The sequence below is a fragment of the Oncorhynchus mykiss genome, chromosome 26, assembly GCF_013265735.2.
Source record: "Oncorhynchus mykiss isolate Arlee chromosome 26, USDA_OmykA_1.1, whole genome shotgun sequence".
Lineage (NCBI taxonomy): Eukaryota > Metazoa > Chordata > Actinopteri > Salmoniformes > Salmonidae > Oncorhynchus > Oncorhynchus mykiss.
Genome location: NC_048590.1, coordinates 34,524,287 through 34,540,103, shown reverse-complemented (window position 1 = coordinate 34,540,103; position 15,817 = coordinate 34,524,287). Strand labels below are relative to the sequence as shown.

Here is a 15,817-nt window from a genome sequence, read left to right as displayed (position 1 = left end):
GTAGAGTCACAGTTCAACGGCTCAGACACGAGACGTATGTGGCATGGTTTATAGTCAATCACGGATTACAAAAAGAAAACCAGCCCTGTCGCGGACACCGATGTCTTGCTCCCAGTCAAATTAAACAACTTCTTTACTCGCTTTGAGGACAATACAGTGCCACTGACATGGCCCGCTACCAAAACCTGTGGATTCTCCTTCACCACGGCCAACGTGAGTAAAACATTTAAACGTGTTAACCCTCGCAAGGCTGCAGGCCCAGACGGCATCCCTAGCCGCGTCCTCAGAGCATGCGCAGACCAGCTGACTGGTGTGTTTACGGACATATTCTATCAATCCCTATCCCAGTCTGCTGTTCCCACATGCTTCAAGAGGGCCACCATTGTTCCTGTTCCCAAGAAAGCTAAGGTAACTGAGCTAAACGACTATCATGAAGTGCTTTGAGAGACTAGTCAAGGATTATATCACCTCCACCCTACCTGACACCCTAGACCCACTCCAATTTGCTTACTGCCCCAATAGGTCTACAAACGACACAATCACAATCACACTGCACACTGCCCTAGCATTTAACACCATAGTACCCTCCAAACTTGTCATTAAGCTCGAAACCCTGGGTCTTGAACTTTCTGACGGGCCTCCCCCAGGTGGTGAGGGTAGGAAACAACATCTCCACCCTGCTGATCCTCAACACGGGGGCCCCACAAGAGTGCGTTCTCAGCCCTCTCCTGTACAAACTGTTCACCCATGACTGTGTGGCCATGCATGCCTCCAACTCAATCATCAAGTTTGCAGACAGTGGTACAGTGGTACAGTGGTAGGCTTGATAACCAATAACGATGAGACGGGCTACAGGGAGGAGGTGAGGGTCCTTGGAGTGTGGTGTCAGGAAAATAACCTCACACTCAACGTCAACAAAACAAAGGAGATGATCATGGACTTCAGGAAACAGCAGAGGGAGCACCCCCCTATCCACATCGATAGGACAGTATTGGAGAATATGGAAAGTTTTAAGTTCCTCTGCGTACACATCACGGACAAACTGAAATGGTCCACCCACACAGACAGAGTGGTGTAGAAGGCACAATAGTGCCTCTTCAACCTCAGGAGACTGGAGAAATTTGGCTTGTCACCAAAAACACTCACAAACTTTTACAGATGCACAATAGAGAGCATCCTGTCGGGCTGTATCACCGCCTGGTACGGCAACTGCTCCGCCCACAACCTTAAGGCTCTCCAGAGGGTAGTGAGGTCTGCACAACGCATCACCGGGGGCAAACTACCTGCCCTCCAGGACACCTACACCACCCGATGTCACAGGCCAAAAAGATCATCAAGGGCAACAACCACCCGATCCACTGCCTGTTCACCCTGCTATCATCCAGAAGGCGAGGTCAGTACAGGTGCATCAAAGCTGGGACCGAGAGACTGAAAAACAGCTTCTATCTAAAGGCCATCAGACTGTTAAACAGCCATCACTAACATTGAGTGGCTGCTGCCAAATACTAACTCAAATCTCTAGCCACTTTAATAATTAAAAATTGGATGTAATAAATGTATCACTGGTCACTTTAAACAATGTCACTTTATATAATGTTTGCGTATCCTACATTACTCATCTCATATGTATATACTGTATTCTACACCATCTACTGCATATTGCCTATGCCGCACGGCCATCGCTCATCCATGTATTTATATGTACATATTCTTATTCATTCCTTTACAGTTGTGTGTGTATAAGGTAGTTGTTGTGAAATTGTTAGATTACTTGTTAGATATTACTGCATGGTCGGAATTAGAAGCACAAGCATTTCTCTAAACTCGCATTAACATCTGCTAACCATGTGTATGTGACCAATAAGATTTGATTTGATTTGTAAGGGCTATTTGACCAAGTGCTGCATCAGATGACCTGGCCTCCATAATCACCTGACCTCAACCCAGTTGAGATGGTTTGGTATGAGTTGGACCGCAGAGTGAAGGAAAAGCAGCCAACAAGTGCTCAGCATATGTGTGAACTCCTTCAAGACTGTTTAAAAAGCATTCCAGGTGAAACTGGTTGAGAGAATGCCAAGAGTGTCCAAAGCTTTCATTAAGGCAAAGGGTGGCTACTTTGAAGAATCTAAAATCTAAAATACATTTTGATTTGTTTAACACTTCTTTGGTTACTACATGATTCCATATGTGTTATTTGGGGAGACAGGTAGCCTGGTGGTTAGAGCGTTGGACTACAGGTGGGGCTCAAAACAGGTGGGTCTCTGTTCTGAAACAGTACCACACTAGTTCATTTAGCAGACACTTTTAACCACACTAGTTCATTTAGCAGACACTTTCATCCCAGTATTTAATTTATAGCAGACACTTTTAACCACACTAGTTCATTTAGCAGACACTTTCATCCCAGTATTTAATTTATAGCAGACACTTTTAACCACACTAGTTCATTTAGCAGACACTTTCATCCCAGTATTTAATTTATAGCAGACACTTTTAACCACACTAGTTCATTAAGCAGACACTTTTATCCACAGTAGTTCATTTAGCAGACACTTTCAGACAGTAGTGCTCAGCCAGGCTGAGAGGAATCCTGAAGTTGGCGATAGTTTATGGGATGCGTTGTGTGTTAAGGCAGTCAGACCACTGTCATGTCTACGGTGCACCACAGCCAGTGGTGTTGAGTCATACAGGACATCATTCCTGGTGTGGTGTGAAGGAGGTGGTAAAGAGAGCTGGGCTGATCTGTGTGACAGCATGTTACTTCCAGCCTGATTCCCCTGCAGACCCCCTGCAGACCAAGCCAGGGAGAGGGTGATCTGACTCAGGTAGCTGTTTATTTTATTGTATTTTTTTTATTTCACTAGGAAAGTCAGTTAAGAACAAATTCTTATTTACAATGACTGCCTACCCATGGCTGTGCTGTAGTCTGTTGTAGAAGTCTACTCTGATCACACGTCTGCACAGACAAACATGTCATGTCTTCTTTCCAAGGATCCAGAATTTTCCATTGGTGCTTTTTCATTTGTGCGTTGTCACATTGATATACGAGCACATTTTAATTGATAAATATATTATATTTGGGTATCTGTACTTTAAATGGACAATAAATGTTGACCAGGTAGCTTCATTCTACATATCAACATTTCATATTTACCTTGCTGTGCTCTTTATTATTTGACATTTATCCTCTTCTACGGGAGGTGGATTCCTGTAGTTAGTCTGCAGATTGCAGATAACCATTGTTTGTCTTACTATACCATTCATGCAATAACAATCTTCATTGTGAATGTTGATATTTTGCTCTGTTGCCATGGGGAACAGAGTGGAGTGGAGGAAATTGGGTTAATTCGTGAGAGTAAGGGAAGAGGGGGAGGGAAAGGAGGGATGAGAGAGGGGGGGTGCATGGGGAGCACTTAAAGCACAGACAGTGCAGTTCTTACTGGCAGAGGTGGAGTGGAAGGGAATGTGTCTGGACACGGAGGGCATGATAGTGGCTGGGAGCGATGACAGGAGGCTGGCTTAAACACTAGGGAGTCTGGGGCTGGCCAAGGCTTCTTCCTGGCTGGGCTGGCTACCCCCTCTCAGCCCTGCATGCTCTGGAATCTAGAACAGTGGTGAAAACAACATACAGCAGAGGTCTATCACCTTGTTCAGAGGGACTGTCACTTCTCTTGCATCTTATCATATATTAGATTTGTGGTTTGTGTTCACCTTGGCCAAAGGATGCAAAACATGCTACAACATTATAGACCATCTCTGAAAGGATGACTGTTTGTATATGTGTGCATTTGTGTGTTTTTTTTCTTCTCTGACCTCTGTGCTGTGTACTATATCCTCGGTAGACACATCCAGAACATTGGGGAGATCAAGACAGACGTGGGCAAGGCCAGGGCCTGGGTGAGGCTCTCCATGGAGAAGAAGCTGCTGTCCAGGCACCTCAAAAAGCTGCTGTCTGACCATGAACTTACAAAGTGAGCAAAACAACAAGGACCTAGTATACAACTGGCATATCAAGCTAAACACAACATGTGTACTGTTTGTAAGAGCCTCTGCTTCAGTAATTGGGATAATACCCCATTCCCTTTAAGTCAGTCTCATAAATCCTCACTAGTTTTTATTGGAATGTCCCACTCAGTCTCACACACATGAATCAACCTGATGTCTGAAAACTATGCATGTATAATACATGAGCTCTTTTGACAGATCCAAACGTCATAGTACAATCACCTATTAAACATTTACAATGTTTTTTTTAATAATTGATGAGATGGTGGTGAAGTGGGTCACGTTCATGATTTATTATGGAGGTATTGCATTGTGACCATTCCATTACCGTTCTCCAGTTGTTTATCAAGGAAAACACATTCATCAGCTTCTGATTCAGCCTTTTAGGCTTCAGACTGTTATTGTTCAATCTATAATCATTACATCATATGAAATGCTAAACTGATTTGTTTTGGTGAATTTTTTTGTTTCTTTTGCAGGAAACTATACAAGCGTTATGCTTTTCTGCGCTGTGACGATGAGAAAGAGCAGTTCCTGTACCACCTCCTCTCCTTCAACGCTGTGGACTACTTCTGTTTCACCAATGTCTTCACAACCATCAGTGAGTGCCAGCAAATTAGAGTAATAAGACTTATTTCCTGGCTAAACCAATTTCCTGAATTTGAGATGCTTACTGAGAAATATATTGAAGACAGAGGTAGCTCTTGTGACCATTTTATTTAACTAGGCAAGTCAGTTAAGAACAAATTCGTATTCATAATGACAACCTAGGAACAGTGGGTTAACTGCCTTATTCAGGGGCAGAACAACAGATTTTTACCTTGTCAGCTCAGGGATTTGATCTAGCAACCTTTTGATTTCTGGCCCAATGCTCGAACCACTAGGCTACCTGCTACCATATTGTACTTGACTGAGTGATTTCAGGTTTCCCTCTCTTCTCTGTCCCACAGTGATCCCATACCATGTGCTGGTGATTCCCAGTAAGAAACTAGGAGGCTCCATGTTCACAGCCAACCCCTGGGTGTGTGTGTCTGGGGAGCTGGCTGAGACTGGGGTTCTCCAGATCCCCAAGCACACTCAGGAGATCACCTTTGAGGTTGGTGCTCCCCTCAAGATTGAATATTTCTGGTATTTTGATAATAATATCAATATATATTCACCTTAACATGACTTTTGCCCTTTGCCTTCTCCACCGCTATCGCAGTGCCAGAACCTGGGCAAGCTGACCACAGTGCAGATGGGCCATGATAACTCAGGTCTTTACGCCAAGTGGCTTGTGGAGTATGTTATGGTCCGGAATGAGATCACAGGTCATGCTTACAAGTGAGTGAAATATTTGGTAGCAGCTGCCTTATGCTAGAGATTTCAGTAGCATTTATTCACAAGAAAGACCCTGTTGAAGCTTTGGCTAACTGTTATATTGTTGTGTGTGTGCGTAGGTTCCCGTGTGGCCGGTGGCTGGGGAAGGGGGTGGACGATGGCAGTCTGGAGAGGGTCCTGGTGGGAGAGCTAGTGACACCAAACTCAGAGAACGAGGACAGAATGTGTCGTACGCCCCCCATGCAGCAGTCCCCTGGGATGATGAGGAGGTTCGTCACCATCTCACCAAACAGCAAACCAAGTGAGTGACCATTCAAATACACTGCAAAAATCGTCATCAATAATAACCAATAATCTTCACCAAGGGACTCCACACACAGCACCAAATGTTGATCTCCCGTTTGTCTGCAGTTTTTTCACCGTGGTGTGTTTTAGGGACCACCCTCTCTCTGGTCTCTGGTGGATGTTTGACTGAAAAAAAATCAGCGCGATTCTACATGTAGAATCGTTTTGCCCTCGGTTTGCAAATTATGGCCGGCACACTGTTAAGAGGTGCTAAGTACTCTCGGCTGGCAAACGCTACCGGTGTGTCCATGCCTTTATATAACTTTTGAGGGTCTTGTGTCTGCTGGCATGGACTGATTTTTTCTTACTCTTTCCCATCATCCAGAGTTGAACACTGGTCAGATCCAAGAGGGAGTGGGAGAGGCCATCAATGGGATAGTGAAGCACTTCCACAAGCCAGAGAAGGAGGTGAGAGACACAACCCCCCACCACATTGTCTATTATTCATCACAGTGAAGGAGACAGTGGGTCCTCAACCTGTACACTGTCTGTACACTGCAGGCAACACTGATCATAGTTTCACTCACATGTGTTCCAAATGAACACTTTCATATGGACACAACTGATGTGTTGGACCAGGATACTTTGAAAAGAGACAACATTAGTCACTCTTTTTCTTTCCCTGTCTGTTTTTCTATAGAGGGGCAGTCTGACCCTTCTGTTGTGTGGGGAGTATGGTCTAGTCTGGGCTTTAGATCAGGTGTTCCAGCATGGCTTCAAATCCCCACGCCTCTTTAAGAATGTCTTCATCTGGGACTTCTTAGGTAAAGCCTCCAAAACACTACCATTACACCTAAATATACAGTATACAGTATCGTCCGTGCCATGCTAATGGATGAGGTTTCTCTTATCAATGTCTTTTGTCTGTGATTTCTCCTTATAGAAAAGTCACAAGTGTACTTTGAGAGTGCTGAGCAGAGGGAGGTGACTCCAGATGAGAACTGGCAAACCAGAGTATGCCACTTCTGCCAATTCATGCGGGCCATCAACAGCACATCTAGGAACATAGGCAAGGATGGGAAGTTCCAGATGCTGGTGTGTCTGGGTGCCAGGTAATATCTCCTCTGTAGCCTCACAAACACTCTCAGAACAACAGCTATCATCAGGAACATTTTAATGGGAATTCATTGTACAGCACTAAATGTCCTGGTCAAAAGGGCAAATTAGATTGTTTGAGATGTTTTACAAGACATCTTCAATTCAACTGAAAGAGAGGTGTTTCATTATCTCTCTAATAGCAGCTAGGGTTGCGAAGTGTCGGAAACTTTCCGGGAATTTGGGGGATTTTGTTTAAATTCATTAAAAAACTAAACGTTAGCTTATAACAGTGAACTTCCCCGCCTCCTGTTTCAGTTATTCTCCCTCACACTGTGTGTCTGCCTATCCTTTTGGGAGGTTGTGTACATCTATTTTTTATAGTTAAGCACAGCCCTTAGCTGTGGCCAATATACCACAGCTAAGGGCTGTTTTTATGCACATCGCAAAGCAGAGTGCCCAGATATTTTATTTAACATTTATTTAACTAAGTCAGTTAAGAACAAACTCTTATTGGCCTCTTATGGCCTACCCCAGACGACACTGAGCTAATTGCACACTGCCCTATAGGACTCCCAATCACAGCCAGAGTTGATACAGCCTGGATTTGAACCAGGGACTATAGTGACACCTCTTGCACTGAGATGCAGTGCCTTAGACGGCTTTGCCACTCAGGATACACCTCTTAGCCATGGTATATTGGCCATATACCACAAACTCCCAAGGTGCCTTATTGCTATTATAAACTGGTTACCGACGTAATTAGAGCAGTAAAAAGAAATGTTCCGTCATACCCGTTGTATACGGTCTGATATACCACTGCTGTCAGCCAATCAGCATTCAGAGCTTGAACCACCCAGTTTATAATCCCACTTTAAGCTTCCACACACTAGTTCAAAACATACAGTATATATATCCTACTAATTATGACACCTCAGACTTCCTCTTTCTCTCTCAACCCTTTGTGGCAGAACAGGGCTTGGTAGCTCAAATGCATCTGCCACTTTAATGAAATATCTTCTCTTTGTTCTTTGTCAAAAATCTTTTTAAGTGGCACATAGCGAGACCAGACATGCCTAAATGCAACATAAATAATGCCTCAGTCATAACCAAGCTTGAGCCCTTCCTATCCTGTCTTTTAGCAGGTATGAGGATTTACTAAAAAAAGGTCCCTGAAGTCAATCTGGTAAACTTCCTGTTTCTCTCTGCTCTTCCTAGGGACCATTTGTTACACCACTGGATCGCTCTCCTCGCAGACTGTCCAATCACAGTGCAAATGTACGAAGACACAGCACTGATAAAGGACCGCTCATTGGTAAATTCTCTGATCAGAGTGCTACAGACTTTGCAGGAGTTCAACATTACCCTAGAAGCTTCACTTGTCAAAGGGATCGGTATCTAGGCCCTCCTTCGTTCGCACCAATTGGACCTGACTAAGGAAGACTGTTAGGGACCACTAAAGAACAATTGAACCTTTTTATGTAGAAAGAGACTTGAACAATTAAGGGATGATTTCTGGCTTATATTAAAGCTACTGTTACATTTGCCATATATTAAGTGTAATGAGCCTTTCAAAATGTGTTGTTATTTTTATCCTTAATAATGTTGCTGTTAGACGTTAAGAATATGTTTTCTATTACGATCCATGACTTTCACTTTGTTGAAGAAGATAACCCACCTGTTGTATACTACTTTATTGAAAGCTAAATATTTTCATTGTTATTGTGAACTGCTGACAATGGCTATATTCTAAAAAGGAAATCAAGGAACAAAAACTGTTAATATATTTTCGGAGAAGAACAGTATTATTTTGATATGTATGTCAAGTTGCTTGCTCTGTTCTAATTCTAACTGTCATAATGCAGAGCTTGAAGCAAATGATGTAGAAGTATGCTTTATAAGTATGAATATGACATGGTATAGATGTTTGTGTAGGGTGGGAAACTGATTCACCTACATCAATATGACAGTGTGTAAGTTTGGATCAATCCCCCTGGAAGTACCGTAGGATGCAACTATTTTATATGGATAACTTGGCCTAAGAAGAGGCTCCTGAATAAGATAATGTAGCGTATGCTAATGATGCACAATATGTATTCAGTTGGAGAAGTATCACTATACGGCCATGTCAGTGCTTCACACTTGACACACAACTCTTCAACAGTACAGTATTCATCATAACCATGGCTTGGTAGAAAGTGAGTAATTTATAAAATGACAGCCTTTGTGTAAATACCTCTAACCAGTGCATCCTTCTTTCCAACAACTTCTCATTAATCTTCACCTGTTCTGCCCATTCCTGGCAGGTTTACAACATCATGTCTGTTCAGTAGTGAAAATTGTATGAGCTAATTGCCAGTTAAATTAATAATGTGTGGTACATATGGTTGCTATAAAAGGCCAGATTCAAAATAGAACAAACGATTCTCATCTGAACTGTTGGCGTTTCTGCTATGCAATATAATCCACATCACACAAAAAAATCAACCCAAGATCTAGATGAGAATCATTGGACCTCCTCCATTTTTCTTACTGTGCAGCATAGGATGATGAATAACAATAGCAGTTTGATAGAAGTAGGTGTGAAGGATGTCTTTCCTGTGCCGATGTCTTTCCTGTGCCAATGTCTGGATTGAGTTGGTTGTACTATTCCATGTACAATCGACATGAGCATCTTGGGAGATATATTTTTGTTTTTCAATACTGTTGTACATTTGACATAGCCGTATAATGTAGTGTTTACTAAGTGAGGAAATGTGTACAGTGTAAAAAATTAAATAAAGAATAAAATTACAGAAATGCAGTAATGGATATGGATATGTTTATTGTATTTTTATTGAAGGATTATAACTGACTGGAATGGTGTCACTATAAATTGTTGTATGGTTATTGATGGTTATTGAACTTTACCAAGCAGAGAAATCAAACACTGATAACAACAACAAATGCTAGTTTTAAAATGTAAACAAACTCATTCGCGCCATTTCAAATACTTGTTTTTCTTGTCCATTCATACGTTGCTGATACGATGCTTGCTGGGACATGGAGTCTAGTGAGGTGTTGAATACACAGGATTAGACGGAAATCATTTCCATATTCACTACTACAACCAGAATCCCATATTGTTAAATACCATGTATAGTGTGCTCCAATTGGGTGAACTACTTCTGTTCAAACGGACACGTTACACTCCTAATATGGTGTTTCGCTTTATTATCATCTTTTTTTATGCTAATGTCATTCGAATACCCAGCTGTATGCAGTAGTAGTAGTAGTAAGGCATGCGCAGTGTGTAAAAAGACAACGAAGATTTAAAGTTTTTGTTCGGTAAGTCTACTGTTATTTACCCTTTACGTTTAGAAATTAACGTGAATGCTAATGTTTTACTGCGCTTACATTTAATTTTAGTCTGTCGCGTGCTAACTATATCTGCACGGGGGTCATTGTAACAATGGGAGAGCATGGATATGGAGCGTGGCGTGGTAGCTAGCTAACGTTAGCAGGCTAGCTAACAACAATAGTCAGATTGCTATTTGGCGCTCTCAGCGGGCGAATGTTTGAATTTAAAGGGAAGGAAACGATATAAATTATTGTGCGTGTTAAATCTTACAACAATTTCATTTGAAATTATAAGACAAGCCAGTGTTGCTCAATTCACTTTTTTTGTGCCGCATTTTTTTTAATGACTGTTCGTCCGCTTTTTGTTTCTTCGCTAGAAGGAGTTTTCCTTCCCCGCTTTTTGTTTCGGATTCCCCAAGTAACTGAGAATCACTTTCCCGACAACATATCCGTTCCAAACACAGAAACGATCCAAATTGCAGCACGAAAAGCACAGTTCATTTATTACCAATGACCTACTGTTGTAATTTGTCGATAATTTGTAGTAGCCAAGTTAGCTAACGATGGCGTCATTACTAGCGGTTGCCAGATGCTGCCATTCTATTTTAGTGGATCGCTTGCAAGTGGCAATGTACCGTTGGTGTATTGTAATCTACTAAATGGAATAGCTAGCTTGCAAAAGTTGGCTAGATTTAGTTGTGTGAGTCTGTGCTCAAAAAACATTCAACCAATTTCATCATTTGGTTCCTGTCCCGCGAGCTTTGTTTAAAAATAGTCTCCTCCAGTCAGGAAACAAAAAAGCGAGATGGGAGTCGTTGCCTATAACGTTAATTGTGTGTGCATAATAACGGGGACGTTGGCTAAGTGATTGTCATTAATCGGTATAATAGCTTGCAGGATTGATAAAAGGCGTATCTAAATGCAGAAAGGAAATGTTTTTTTTTTGTGTACTTCGTATAGCAAATTTTGTGTAGTTAAAATAGGGTAATCGTCAATAAATATGAGAACTTCGTACAAGCTATCATGGGTAGCTAAAATTGTAGAATACGGCTTCTAAATGGAACTAACTCAATGTTTTGACCACATGTAGTGACCCGCCCCTTTCCACCAGGGGAAAGCATTACAGCAGTGACGTTAGTGCTATTACTATTCTGCATTCAATGGATGGCATCCTTTGGTAATCTATTTGTTATTTCTCTGTAGGGTTCCCATTGATCATCATGTTTGGTTTTCACAAGTCTAAGATATATCGCAGCCATGAAGGATGTTGCATTTGCAAGACCAAGTCCTCCAGTTCACGCTTTACTGACAGCAGCAGATATGAAGAAACCTTCAGGCTATGTTTTGGGTATGCTTTAAGTCTTAATGACATGATAACATTGCATTCATCAAATTCTTATTTTTTTTTATGGAGTATTAAACACTACACACTTTTATTTATGTGTTGTATATTCTAATTCATGTTAATGCAGAGTTTGCACCTGTTTTTGTCCCAGTGATTGTATGCCATACAAGGTTAAACAAGTGATGGTCAATAGATTGAATTGGGAAGATATTAGTAACTGGTCTAGGACTGATTTAGATCATTGTTCTTCAGACAGCAAAACAATGTTAACTTTGCAGTGCTTCAGAATATGATTTCATATATAAGTTAAGGTTCTGTCTGTTATTTAAAGATGTTTACTGATTTGCTTGGTGTTTTTGTTTTCATTTCTTGATTATTTATCAAGGTTGTCAGAGGATCGTGTGGGAGACATCTGCAATGCCTGTGTGCTGTTAGTAAAAAGATGGAAAAAACTGCCAAAAGGCTCTAAGAAGAACTGGAACCATGTATGCACCAACTTGTTATTTTAGTTCAATGAGGATTCACTGATTTTTCATGTAATTGATGCTGTGTGGAAGTTGAGTGATTGACATGTATTACTGGTATATGACATTAGGTTGTGGATGCAAGAGCTGGGCCTGGCTTCAAGCTAACCAAACCCAAGAAGACGAAGAACAGTGATGGGAAGAAGAAAAGCAAACTGAAGAGGCTTCACAAATTCAAAAGACAAAGTAGGTCACTTGTTAAATCAACAAAATTATAGAATATTATCTACACCTTCAACATTTTTAAACCACTGAGTTATACTGCGTAAGTCTTTGTTTCACTTTAGTCACTAGGCCCTACTTGGAGGATCCAGGTAGACATGCAGATGTTGCCTCAAACATTTACCATGAGAGAATGCCGCCACAAATGGTCCTGTTTGTCCTTTCAGACTCGGATGCCCACAGCACGACCTCCAGCATGTCTCCATCCCAGTCCCCCAGCTATGAGTCAGATGACGGCTCAGACATTGAGTCCAAACAGAGGCGCCCCACTCCTTCTGTCTTTTCCTTCCTGGACCGTTCTTACTGGAAAAGGTATCTCAATGAAGTATATGAAATTGAAGTCTGTCTGGAAAATCTCAATTTCATTTAGTACTGTAATTTATCTGGGACAATTCTGCAGAAATGATTTGCTTTTTGGACAAATTATTGAATGGATACTTCATCCTCTTCCCTGTAGACAAAAGGTGTGCTGTGGGATTGTGTACAAAGGGCGTTTTGGTGAGGTGATGATTGACCCGCGTCTCTTCAAGCCCTGCTGCAGCTCCAAGAAGCAGGAGACGTTGATTCCCATACAGGACACGCACCTTCCCCTTCCCGCCATTCACCCCCCGCCTCTCCCGCTACCAGAGGCCCTGAAAGAGGACTGGTGATGGCTCTTGAGCACCCTCTTGGGGTGACCATGACACCCTACAAGTTGTCTCCAGTGGCAGACTATTCCCCCCCCCCCCCCCCCCCCCCCCCAACCATTCCCTATTAGTTCACTGTGCATTTAGATGGCTAAATGATTTTCCTATTTTTGCTTTGATATGTGTATTTGTAATTTTTTTTTACATATAATTCATTTTCTTGTCTTTCTTTTTTTTTTAGAAAACTAAAAAGAACCAAAAAAAATGTTTTTATAAATGCATTAGTTGTACTATTTATAGGATGAGGCAGAATTCTATTTGGCCTTGAAGGGCACACTATTCAGGTCTGATTTAATTTGGTTTGCAACATTTAAAGCGTATTTTCTGTGTTACGGTTACCAGGATTTGTATATATTATGTTATTTTTGCCAGCATCCAGACTTGTTTTTTTATTTTTACAGCTGTCTAATTGGCAATTAAGTATTCTTGTGCTGATATGCAAGACTCCACCAGCTAGATTTCTAAAACCAGCTTATTTGCATTGATGGAATTGACATTTTAAGTCTTATACTTGTTTTCCCCTGACACTCAAGCAGATTTAATTCAATTTATAGCATCTTAATATATAAAGGGTTATGGGTTAAGAGTATTTAGGGGTCTTCAGTGAATTTATACATTATGAATGGCCTTTTAAATGTATACATGCATGTGTTATCACACTTTCCCACACATGCATGGTTTGGCAAGCACTGAGTAGTATTGTATGTTGTCAGATGTGTTAACACTCCGTACCATGCGCGTATCTATTGCTTTTCCAGCAATTTCATGCAAGTGAATCACGATAGATTGAGTTCGACCAAGCATGCAGAACTCATCTTTGTCTTGGAATGAAAACCAGCAATTATTTATTTGTAGTCTTCCATGAGCTGAAAATGCACATTTTTATAATCATATGTTGAAGTGTTCTTGTATATACACTTGAGAGTGTTTTGGCTATGAGAACTATTTTAAATTACAATGCATCTTTTTAAACCACTAAATGTGTACAGATGTGGAACTATTTAGATTGAGGCATTCTTTTATGGCATCACTTGTAACTTATTCATTGGTCAATAAGTGGCTAGCCTAATCCCCAAGTTTGTCACAACACTTCAGGGGGTTGTGTTTGGTAAGGCACAATGCAGCAAAGCTTTAGCAACCAATTATGAAAATTAGCAGTGTGGTGTTGGACAACTTCCGGCAGTAACACAGTTTGTGCCTGCTGAATACCACCCATATCTTTGTCCTATGAGTTGAAGGCTAAAGCAATACTTACATTATTAATGTTCTGTGTTTGTTGGCATCTTGTTATTCTGTTATTGAACGTGTATTTTATATTTTACAGAAGCAAATCAAAGCGTAGACTATGCAGACATTTTGAATGTGAGAAATTACCAAAATGTTAAAGGAGCAACATTTGTAAGTCCATCTCCGCCTCGTAGCAAAATTGTTTTTCCTGCGTTTCATTGTTTTAAATCGATATTTCATAATTATAATGTGGCTTTGCCTCAAGCGACAACATACGTTTCTGGTTCGTTTTCTATACATTTCTGGTCAGTGGTCGAGTCAAACCAATCAGGTGTGTACCTCTTAAATAATGCACAGTTTTGCAGTAAGTGGCGTGAATTATTATTAGTTTGTTGTCAGACATGCAGACCGGTAGCCTGAGTGCCAGTCTGTCTGTTCTGTCATGCCAACTTCTTGTTACTCATTGTCATGCCAAACATTATATAGCTTAACACTGATATCAGTGGAGTTTGCAAGAGCACAAACTGATCTGGCACCTGGCTAGTAGACAGGGTATCCTGTTGTGCAAAGTTATTTATTTGCTATAACTGAACTAAATCAGTAGAATGGTTTGTGTCAATATACTGTATAACCTTGGTTTTCAAAACAGTTACTTTTGTGTAGCAGGTTAGTTGAGTGTTAAATCTTTCTCTGATTCTTAAATAGTGTCATTAAAAGGAGAGCTGATGCTTCCTTTTATCAAGATGGAAATTCTAAACTGTTTTTGTATATAGGGAAATGACTATTTTATTGGTGTTTGCATGGCACATTTGATCATTAGTGTGCCTTATAAGAACGAACATGCCTTTTACATCATGAAATTCAATCTGTAATGTCATTTAATATTTATTTATTTCAAATCCATTTGTAAAACTGATGCTGTAAATTGAACCGTTAGGACCTTCAAGTAATTTTCATTTTGTGCACTTCTTTCGATTTTGTTTTGGTTTTGTCTATATTGTTATTCTGTATCTCCACAACTGCATTAGTTCTGTCTTGTAATAAAACATCAAATATAATTTTTGAGCCTGCGTGATCTCATTTCAACCGCTAGATGGTACTCAAACCGTAACACGTTGTTTAATCATCGTAGATTGGAGAGAGGGTTGGTTAAATTAAAGCAATGAATAATGCATTTTATGAGTTGCCCTTGGCCGCCTTTTTCACTAGTTGAGTATAATAGCTCAACTACAGTATTTTAATTTCGTCCCCCATACTTTTAGGCAGTGACATATCTGACAAATGCCAACCCACCTTACGCCTAGCGCCTCACACAGGGGAGCAGTGCGCAGAATCAATGATCACAGGTAGGCCATAGAATGTCTGTTGCCCAAAGCTCTCATTTTCATTTGGATAATCGAATATTAAGCGAGTAAGGCGCTAAATATTCCATTATGCCCCTGATGTTGAACACTCAAAGGCGCATGAAGTAGTTCGCATGAAGGCTTCTTCAATATAAAGCCGTATTCACGTCATGCTAACCTAGGCGGAAGGTACCACAATGAATTAACACGAAGCTCCACGCAAATAATTTATTTTAATTTAAACTCGGACGTCCCGATATTCCGACATGACATGAATGCGACATAAATCCATGTTCCAATGTCGATTGCCTAGTCAATGTCCCGTTCATCTCAGGTCGGAATCTCGGAAAATATCCGACTTGCTTAAACCACGTTTACTTGCTAGTTAGAACTCGGAAATGTAAGACTTGCTAACTCGTTGTATAA

General features: G+C 40.9%; 2 protein-coding genes across 6 annotated transcripts in view; both read left to right on the top strand.

Moving 5' to 3' along the window:
* LOC110506693 (DENN domain-containing protein 5A) overlaps nucleotides 1-9,516 on the top strand; it is a 52,507-nt gene extending 42,991 nt beyond the window's left edge. For all 4 annotated transcript variants that reach the window (XM_021586500.2, XM_036964402.1, XM_021586499.2 and 1 more), the window contains 9 exons: nucleotides 3,843-3,971; nucleotides 4,485-4,606; nucleotides 4,956-5,101; nucleotides 5,210-5,328; nucleotides 5,445-5,626; nucleotides 5,996-6,078; nucleotides 6,311-6,434; nucleotides 6,554-6,722; nucleotides 7,924-9,516. In XM_021586500.2, the coding sequence (XP_021442175.1) occupies nucleotides 3,843-3,971; nucleotides 4,485-4,606; nucleotides 4,956-5,101; nucleotides 5,210-5,328; nucleotides 5,445-5,626; nucleotides 5,996-6,078; nucleotides 6,311-6,434; nucleotides 6,554-6,722; nucleotides 7,924-8,107 (1,258 nt within the window). In that variant the 3' untranslated portion in view covers nucleotides 8,108-9,516. The remainder of the gene's footprint in view (nucleotides 1-3,842; nucleotides 3,972-4,484; nucleotides 4,607-4,955; nucleotides 5,102-5,209; nucleotides 5,329-5,444; nucleotides 5,627-5,995; nucleotides 6,079-6,310; nucleotides 6,435-6,553; nucleotides 6,723-7,923) is intronic.
* A 359-nt stretch (nucleotides 9,517-9,875) lies between these two features.
* On the top strand, nucleotides 9,876-15,107 carry LOC110506692 (SIN3-HDAC complex-associated factor-like). Of its 2 annotated transcripts, none has more exons than XM_036964404.1 (6): nucleotides 9,876-10,032; nucleotides 11,248-11,392; nucleotides 11,775-11,874; nucleotides 11,985-12,099; nucleotides 12,303-12,447; nucleotides 12,593-15,107. In XM_036964404.1, the coding sequence occupies exons 2-6, from the start codon at nucleotides 11,265-11,267 to the stop codon at nucleotides 12,783-12,785; spliced, it is 681 nt and encodes a 226-aa protein (XP_036820299.1). In that variant the 5' UTR covers nucleotides 9,876-10,032; nucleotides 11,248-11,264; the 3' UTR covers nucleotides 12,786-15,107. The 2 variants fall into 2 exon arrangements, with proteins under 2 accessions (XP_036820299.1, XP_036820300.1); XM_036964405.1 differs by lacking the exon at nucleotides 9,876-10,032 and adding an exon at nucleotides 10,129-10,297.
* The last annotated feature ends 710 nt before the right edge of the window (nucleotides 15,108-15,817 follow it).

Coding starts and splice junctions, on each gene's coding strand:
- LOC110506692 (XM_036964404.1), top strand. CDS start 11,265: ATGTTTGGTTTTCACAAGTCTAAGATATATCGCAGCCATGAAGGATGT. Junction 11,875..11,984: donor CTAAGAAGAACTGGAACCAT/GTATGCACCAAC, acceptor ATATGACATTAG/GTTGTGGATGCAAGAGCTGG. Junction 12,448..12,592: donor GACCGTTCTTACTGGAAAAG/GTATCTCAATGA, acceptor TCTTCCCTGTAG/ACAAAAGGTGTGCTGTGGGA.